Source organism: Entelurus aequoreus, linkage group LG22, assembly GCF_033978785.1.
Source record: "Entelurus aequoreus isolate RoL-2023_Sb linkage group LG22, RoL_Eaeq_v1.1, whole genome shotgun sequence".
Lineage (NCBI taxonomy): Eukaryota > Metazoa > Chordata > Actinopteri > Syngnathiformes > Syngnathidae > Entelurus > Entelurus aequoreus.
The window spans coordinates 9,304,787-9,314,537 of NC_084752.1; the positions used below are offsets into that span (position 1 = coordinate 9,304,787).

A 9,751-nucleotide genomic window follows, 5' to 3' on the forward strand; every position below is an offset into this window, starting at 1 on the left:
TTGCTCACGCATCATTTCATGGAATCTACTTTTATACCCAATCATGGCACCCACCTGTTACCAATTTGCCTGTTCACCTGTGGATGTTCCACATAAGTGTTTGATGAGCATTCCTCAGTATTTATTGCCACCTTTCCCAACTTCTTTGTCACATGTTGCTGGCATCAAATTATATATATATATATATATATATATATATATATATATATATATATATATATATATATATATATATATATATATATATATATATATATATATATATATATATATATATATATATATATATATATATATATATATATATATATATAGTACAATACACAGTTGTTCTACTAACTGTACTGTACTTGCTGCTTACTTTAAAAAAAAAAAAACACTTACCTTTCACTATTTGAGTAGCCTTTGTTCTGCCATTTGAGTACTGGCGAGCGATCTCTGAATCCGGGAACATATCCTTCACGGATGTTGAAAACATCCGCAAATGAGAACTGGATGTTTCTTGCAGCTATCAGCATAGCCATCTTTGTCTCGGCATATGTTACACCCTTGGGTGTCCATTTAGCAAGGTGGCCCATTATACTGGGCGTTGCCGCCGCCTTGTGCTTCTCTGAGGCACTGAAATTCGGGAGTCTCCCAAAAAATTCAGGAGGGTTGGCAAGTATGTTTACGACCTATAAGAAGTATGCTGTTACATCCAGCAGCCACTTTGCAGTTTTTTGGTGCCATTGCGCCTTGACTGTCATTGGCTGTATGGGTAGGTTAAAACAAAAATATCCTTGACTTCCTTGATCTTGACTCCTTCGTCCTCCTGTCTTTTTCTGCGTGTATTTACCTGCAAGTCCAAGTCCACGTAAAACTACCTGCGGGGAAACTAGTGTCTTAAATGGATTCACAAAAAACAAGTTAAATGTCCATTATCCCTTTTCCAATTGTGCCCAACATCGAAAATTGGAAAAACGATCCGAGTAGGCCAGTGTACGGATTCTTCTCGATAGAGAACCAATAACATGTGTCACTTTCCATGTCCCTGAACATTAAAAAAACAGGAAACTCCTGCGAGAAAATTGTTTTGAGGACACAACTGTCACCGTTCTGTCTTCTGTTACAAAAACGAGAATCTGAAAAGAGACTCTGCGCATGTGCAATCCAATCCACGCTTATATCCAATCCAAACAAATTGAATGGGGAATAGAGAAAATAGTTTCCCACTAGTTTTAATTTCCATTTTGAATTTTTAAAAACATCAATAAAATTGGTTAACAGATAATTGATAATGATCTGTTTTTTCGTCTTTTCATTTTCAAACCAAAAATCATTATTTGTATATTCCAAACGAAAAACGAATGGCCACGACATACACGGACCGATCCGTTAACTGTTTTGTTCATTTTGGGTCTGGAAACAAATATTGAAAAAACTTTTTACACCATTTGAAAAATTTGAAATTTTTTTTTTTACTTATACCGATTGTTGGAGGGCAGGATGTCGGTCTGGGCGGCGCTAAAACACTCACATCAAGTGTCATATCAAAACTTCTCGTGTAAACAAAGCATGAACAACATTAACTCTTCATTGCTCAGTTTTGTTTCCCAAGTAAACAAAGCAGGAACAACAACGTGTAACAATATACAAATTCTTTATTGCTCAAACGACACAACCCTATATTACAAATATTATTTCAACTGCTGAAAATGCTCGTCACTTAACATTAAGCTGAGACAGCTCACATCTTTTGGGGCGACATTGCTAGGTTGGTGGAGCGGCCGTGCCAGCAACATGTTGGTTCCAGGTTTGATCCCCCTTTCTGCCTTTCACTGTTGTTGTGTCCTTGGGCAAGACACTTTGACCACCTGCTCCCAGTGCCACTCACACATGTGTTATTTGAGTCTAGTAGAGAAAAGCGCTATATAAATATAATTCACTTCACACTTTAGTGGAGTTCTCAATGTTACCTATGTAGTTTTCACAAAGAGTCACAATGTAAATAAAAACCTGATAAAATACATTAAAGGTTAGGAATTAACGTTAATCATACGTTATGCAAAACGTCACACAGTACTTGGTGGAGAAAAGCTTTTCCGCAAGCCATGTCCAAGTAATTTGTGTGTTCTCAAACTTCAGGTCTGTTCATGTGTCTTCTTGAGCTGGCACCACAAGGTGCAGGCACTGCAGGATTCCAAACCATTACAGCAAAGTGTGTAACTATTGTATTTCCATCCTTACCGTACCAGGGGAAATCTTGCATAGGCTCCAGACTGAGGGCGACTGACTGTTAATGTATATTTATTCCATTCATGAGTTATAATCTTTTGACAGGTTTGGGCTTGCTTGTGGTGGTGAAAAGGTTTGTTTCGGTTATTGGTGTCTTATCTACGTAACACGTTGAGATTAGGAGTCCATTAAAAGGACAGCTAGGACAAACTTGTGTGTTTCATGCGTACATAACCTCAAGTTATGTTGCATGACAAATGTTATAGAAAATGGATGGTGTTGCCACAGGGTGTCATCCTCCAAGAGCGCCTACCTCATCATAAAACGAATGTACCTGTAGGAACAAAAACTACAGAAAAATGCTTGTCCTTCACCTTGTCGGAAGGTTTTCTCATTGGAAAACTATTCGGTCACTGTTTCATTGATGACTAGCTCTCCACGATTTTTCCTCAAGTACCAAAAACTGATAACGAAGACAATGGCCAGCAAAAGCACAGCAGTCACAGCCACTGCTATAATCACTTTCTTTCCATTGCTTGTTATCGGCGGTGACTCTGGACAAGTTAGTAGTATCTCACTGAAATTGGTTGCATCGCTCTTGTTCGATGATGACGATGGACACTTAAGTAGGATCTCACAGTGTTTGGTATCAAGCAGCAGGCTTTCGACCGTACAGAGATAGCTTCCGCAGTTGTCCCCTGAGATCCTTTTTACAAACAAGTTCCCTCCTGTGGCGTCTTCAATGGCGTTAGGGGGCTTCTTCTGGTTTCCACTCGTCTTTGTCCAGCTGTACATCAGCGGAGGAGTGCCTTGTGACGATTTGCATTTGAGCGTCACGTCATTACTCCCCACAGGCTCTCCTTCCACGGCACACACCGGTGTGCTCAGCTTCTCCCTAACTGTCAGTTTCATGGTTTTCACGATTTCTTCAGTACCGCTCATCAGGTGGCACTGGTAGGTCCCAGCATCTGACATACGCAGGTCGCTGATACTTATGGAAGCGTCTCCATTGTAGGGGTGGAGAGATGTAAAGTGAATCCTGCTTTTCTTATCCAAATTGTTACGGTCTTTATGAATAAAAAGAATCTGATCATTTTTTGACGATGTAATTTTCCACTGCACTACGCTCTTTGCGTTGTCAGAGGGATGTGGGTTCTTGCAATCAAGTGTGACGTTTGATCCTTTGTCCGCGTAGTAGGGCTTGTTGGAGCTGATTTCAAGAGCACAAGCTGGGCTTGTGGTGCAAAATGCCAGCACCGATACAAAATACCACTGCACAGAAGTCATCATTGGACTGTTGGACAGGAGCTTTCTGTAAAATAAAACAGAAATGACATTGTCTTTTGGGTCTTCACCAGCTCTAGTCCAAGTTCTTGTTGTTAAAGCTCTTTTGCCACTACCATCTTTGGGAAGCAGAATTGAGATTCACACGACTATATGAACACCTTCCCGCGCGCTGATTTGTATCGACTTTTTAACGTTTTTTATCTATTTTTATGAAAGTTTTTCCCTCCTTTAAATACAGGCTGATTAATAAACTATTTAACTGGTAGATTACTTTTAACGATAGTATTTGTGAATCTGTTACATACATACACATACATACATACACATACATATATACATATACATACATATACATATACACATACATACATATATATATATATATATATACATACAGATGTAAGCACAAGTTAACACTTGTAGGGCATTACTGCCTGACGCACCTCCGACAGTGCCATGTGGTGCTGGCTGCACGGTCATCAGCCGGGAGCCACCTTTCACGGATGTTTTGCTCCTTTAGTCCCGGAACATCTCTGGGTGGTGGAGCATCGACAGGGACGTCTCCCTTCCGCCCCCTGCAGCCAGCTGAAGGATCCATACTGTACCCACATTCTAACCCCGGTGTTATTGCTGTTGTGTATATGGAATGAGTCCCAAGGGCCTATGCATGGCAGGGACGTCCATCTCCCTGAGTCAAGCGTGGGCCTGACCGCATACCGTAACATGGCAGCAGGGAAGCCTCCCTACTGCCCCCTGTTTACGCGCCCTGCTTTCCCCACGCCTTTTTGTTTCTTCTGAGCCACAACCAGAAGCTCCCTTGTTCTGCTTCCTCTGCCATGGCTTGAGGGCCTTCTTTAGATTGGAGCCTTTGATCCCGAGTGACTTTAGGAGCCGCTGGGTGAACGCTCCAGTGTAGCCTCTACAGCCAACTTCTACTGGATAGGTGAAGGGCCTCCATCCTGCTTGTGCACACTCGCTTGCCAGCTCTGAGTATTTGTCCCTCTTTCTTTCAAAGGCAGCCTCCATTCCCTCTTCCCAGGGTACCATTAATTCTACCATGATGACAGTCTTAGTAGAGGTGGACCACAGGACAATGTCTGGGCGTAACGAGGTTGTGGTGATCTCTTGAGGGAACTTCAACTGACAATCTAGATCAGCCCTCATGTTCCATTCTCCGACAGCTGACATGAGAGACTGAATGCTCTTGCTGCTGCTCTGAGGCTGGCCACCTTGCTTGACAAACTTAATAGACCGCTGAGCTGTTCCCGGACTGGCCCCATTTGCTTCCACTCTGCGTGCCTCCAGGATTTCAGCTAGCTTCCACAGGACGCGGTCGTGCCGCCATCCGTACCGGCCCTGCGACAAAGCTACCTTGCAGTCAGAAAGAATGTGATGCAAGCTTGGGTTCTGGGAGTCACATAGCTGGCAGGTCACCTCTGCCCCATACCACACATGCAAGTTCCCAGGACTGGGGAGGGTATCGTACGTGGCCCTGATGAGGAAACTTAGCCTCGCCTGGGGCATCTTCCACATGTCTGCCCTGTAACAACTCTGTTGACAACGGCCTCCCAATTGGTCCATCTCCCTTGCTGCTGTTGGCCCACAGCCTTGATCATGTAGCTCTCCTCTTCCATCTTGACCACTTCTGAGATCACCAGATCTTTTCTTTCCTTCCTTTTGGCTTTGGACCACATCTTGGATGCTGTTCCCCATCCGAAGCCGGCTCTGCCAGACTCTATCTGTCCTACCATCTCCTGGTGTTTCAGTCGGACGATGGCCTGGTCTACTGTCCGCGTCGCATTCCACTTACGCCCTGTACTGACTTGGGTCTTGGTGTTACGGACAGACTGATCAGGTGAGTCTGAGCTCGAACACGAGCCTCACCTTCTCCTGTTTGTAGCCCAAGCTGATGGATTTCTGTGGCAGCTTCAGAATGGTTCTTCCAAACAGCGCCGTGTTGGAAAGACAGGCCCAGCCACTAGCGAATGTAGTTGTTGGCTTTTGAGTCCATCTTGAGGACTGTTGTGGAGGTGATGTCGCACAACTTCAAGGGCCATACATATATACACATACATACATATTTATACATATATACATGTATATACACATACACACACATATACACACATATATATATATATATGTATATATGTATATATATACACACATATATATATATATATACATATACATATATACATATATATACATATATATACATATATATATATATATACATATATATATATATATACATATATATATATATATATATATATATATATATATATATATATATATATATATATATATATATATATATATATATATATATATATATATATATATATATATATATACACAAATACACACATATATATCCATACATATATACAAACTCGTTTCCATATGAGTTGGGAAATTGTGTTAGATGTAAATATAAACGGAATACAATGATTTGCAAATCCTTTTCAACTCCATGTTCCTCAGTAATGTGACACAGGAGGAAATAGTTACAATCGTGAAAAAATGTAAATCTAAGACTTCAACTGATTGTAACGGAATTGATATGGAAACGATAAAAAAGGTTATTGAAGAGATCTCAGGACCATTAAAGGCCTACTGAAAGCCACTACTACCGACCACGCAGTCTGATAGTTTATATATCAATGATGAAATCTTAACATTATAACACATGCCAATACGGCCGGGTTAACTTATAAAGTGACATTTTAAATTTGCCGCTAAACTTCCGGTTCGAAACGCCTCTGAGGATGACGTATGCGCGTGACGTAGCCCGGCGAACACGGGTATGCCTTCCACATTGAAGCCGATACGAAAAAGCTCTGTTTTCATTTCATAATTCCACAGTATTCTGGACATCTGTGTTCGTGAATCTGTTTCAATCATGTTCATTGCATTATGGAGAAGGAAGCCGAGCAAGCAAAGAAGAAAGTTGTCGGTGCGAAATGGACGTATTTTTCGAACGTAGTCAGCCACAACAGTACACAGCCGGCGCTTCTTTGTTTACATTCCCGAAAGATGCAGTCAAGATGGAAGAACTCGGATAACAGAGACTCTAACCAGGAGGACTTTTGATTTGGATACACAGACGCCTGTAGAGAACTGGGACAACACAGACTCTTACCAGGATTACTTTGATTTGGATGACAAAGACGCAGACGTGCTACTGTGAGTATGCAGCTTTGGCTTTTTTTTGCGTATGTACGTAACTTTTTTAAAATATATAAGCTTTATGAACCTTGGGTTAGGTGAACGGTCTTTTGGGCTGAATGATTGTGTGTGTTGATCATGTGTTTGAATTGTATTGGCGTGTTCTATGGAGCTAGGAGCTAGCAGAGGAGCTAGGAGCTAGCATAACACGTACCGTACCTGCGCGTCACGTACGTAACTTTTTAAAAATATATAAGCTTTATGAACCTTGGGTTAGGTGAACGGTCTTTTGGGCTGAGTGATTGTGTGTGTTGATCAGGTGTTTGAATTGTATTGGCGTGTTCTATGGAGCTAGGAGCTAGCAGAGGAGCTAGGAGCTAGCATAACAAACACGCAGGTGTTATTATGCAGGATTAATTTGTGGCATATTAAATATAAGCCTGGTTGTGTTGTGGCTAATAGAGTATATATATGTCTTGTGTTTATTTACTGTTGTAGTCATTCCCAGCTGAATATCAGGTACCGTGAGTATGCAGCCTTGGCTGCTAAACATTCGATAACTTGACCGTATGTGCGCGTCACGTACGTAACTTTTTAAAAATATATAAGCTTTATGAACCTTGGGTTAGGTAAACGGTCTTTTGGGCTGAGTGATTGTGTGTGTTGATCAGGTGTTTGAATTGTATTGGCGTGTTCTATGGAGCTAGGAGCTAGCAGAGGAGCTAGGAGCTAGCATAACAAACACGCAGGTGTTTTTATGCAGGATTAATTTGTGGCATATTAAATATAAGCCTGGTTGTGTTGTGGCTAATAGAGTATATATATGTCTTGTGTTTATTTACTGTTGTAGTCATTCCCAGCTGAATATCAGGTCACCCCCGGCTCTCACAGCATCTTCCCTATCTGAATAGCTTCAACTCCCCACTAGTCCTTCACTTGCACTTTACTCATCCACAAATCTTTCATCCTCGCTCAAATTAATGGGGAAATTGTCGCTTTCTCGGTCCGAATCTCTCTCACTTCATGCGGCCATCATTGTAAACAATAGGGAACTTTGCGTATATGTTCAACTGACTACGTCACGCTACTTCCGGTAGGTGCAAGCCTTTTTTTTATCAGATACCAAAAGTTGCAATCTTTATCGTCGCTGTTCTATACTAAATCCTTTCAGCAAAAATATGGCAATATCGCGAAATGATCAAGTATGACACATAGAATAGATCTGCTATCCCCGTTTAAATAAAAAAAATTCATTTCAGTAGGCCTTTAATGTATATTGGTAACCTATCATTTCAAACAGGTACATTTCCAAACAAAATGAAAATAGCTAAAGTTGCACCAATTTATAAGACTGGAGACAAACATCAATTTACAAATTATAGACCTGTTTCTCTACTTCCACAATTTTCTAAAATCATTGAAAAACAAGTTCAATAACAGATTAGAAAGTTTCATAAATAAAAATAGAATACTCGAAGAGAACCAATATGGATATAGACCTAATGTTTCAACTTCAATGGCTTTAATTGAAATTACAGAAGAAATTACCAATGCAATAGATAGTAAAAAATGTGCGGCAGCGGTTTTTATGGATCTAACTAAAGCATTTGACACAATTAATCACAATATTTTAATCAAAAAACTAGAATGATATGGCATCAGAGGGTTAGTCTTAAACTGGATAAGAAGTTATCTAACGAACAGGAAACAATACGTGAAGCTAGGCGAACACACGTCTACAACGCTAAATATATCCTGTGGTGTACCTCAGGGATCAATACTAGGACCTAAATTATTCAATCTCTATATAAATGACATTTGTAAAGTTACAAAAGATTTAAAGTTAGTATTATTTGCAGATGATACAACAGCGTTTTGTTCAGGAGAGAACACACAGGAGATAATACAAATAATAACAAAAGAAATTAACAAATTAAAAAGATGGTTTGACAAAAACAGACTATCGTTGAATCTTAGTAAAACTAAAATAATGCTATTTGGTAATAGTAGAAGAGAAAGTCAAACACAAATACAAATAGACGGAATAGAAATTGAAAGAGTAAATGAAACCAAATTTCTAGGTATAATGATTGATGATAAATTGAACTGGAAATCTCACGTAAAAAATATACAACATAAAGTTGCAAGAAACACGTCAATAATGAATAAAGCAAAACATGTTCTAGAGCAAAAATCCCTTCATATTCTCTACTGCTCACTAGTGTTACCATATCTGAGCTACTGTGTAGAAATATGGGGAAATAATTACAAAAGTACACTTCATTCATTAACGGTGTTACAAAAAAGATCAGTTAGAATAATACATAATGTTGGATATAAAGGACATACAAACCCTTTATTTATTGAATCAAAAATACTGAAATTCCACGACATAGTGAATTTGCAAACAGCTAAAATTATGCACAAAGCAAACTATAACCTGCTACCCAAGAATATACAACAATTCTTCTCAAAAAAAGAGGAGAAATATAATCTTAGAGAAAAACGTAATTTAAAACATTTGTTTGCACGTACAACACTTAAGACCTTCAGTATATCAGTATGTGGAATTAAATTATGGAATGGATTAAGCAAAGCAATCAAACAATGTACTAATATGATCCACTTCAAGAAACTCTTCAAACTTAAAGTGTTTACAAAGTACAAAGAAGAAGAACCATGACAAACATTCTCAATTTATTTCATCCATCCATTCATTCATTCTTAAAGTAATCTTATTTATCTCATCATATGAAATATGACTTACTTCACCAATTATTATTATTAAATTCTTACTATTATTTATCTATTTATTTTTATTGTGATTACTTATGGAGTTTATTGTGAAAAAATTGTGAACAGGAAGTGAACAAAAAGTTTTGCAACTGTTATGTAAAGAAAAGGGGTAGGATTAAATAAGCTCTGCTTCTTCCTACTCCTTTTCGAACATGTTGAAAAGAAACTGGAAATTGTGATGTATCATGTTGTATGCATGCATGTTCGAAATAAACTCAAACTCAAACTCAATATTCAATTGAATGCACTACAAAGACAAGATATTTGATGTTCAAACTCA

At 39.1% G+C, this 9,751-nt stretch overlaps 1 protein-coding gene across 3 annotated transcripts in view; it reads right to left on the bottom strand.

Moving 5' to 3' along the window:
* Positions 1-1,608: 1,608 nt before the first annotated feature.
* LOC133639255 (coxsackievirus and adenovirus receptor homolog) overlaps positions 1,609-9,751 on the bottom strand; it is a 22,624-nt gene continuing 14,481 nt past the window's right edge. For all 3 annotated transcript variants that reach the window (XM_062032439.1, XM_062032437.1, XM_062032440.1), the window contains exon 2: positions 1,609-3,526. In XM_062032439.1, the coding sequence (XP_061888423.1) occupies positions 2,617-3,504 (888 nt within the window). In that variant the 5' untranslated portion in view covers positions 3,505-3,526 and the 3' untranslated portion in view covers positions 1,609-2,616. The remainder of the gene's footprint in view (positions 3,527-9,751) is intronic.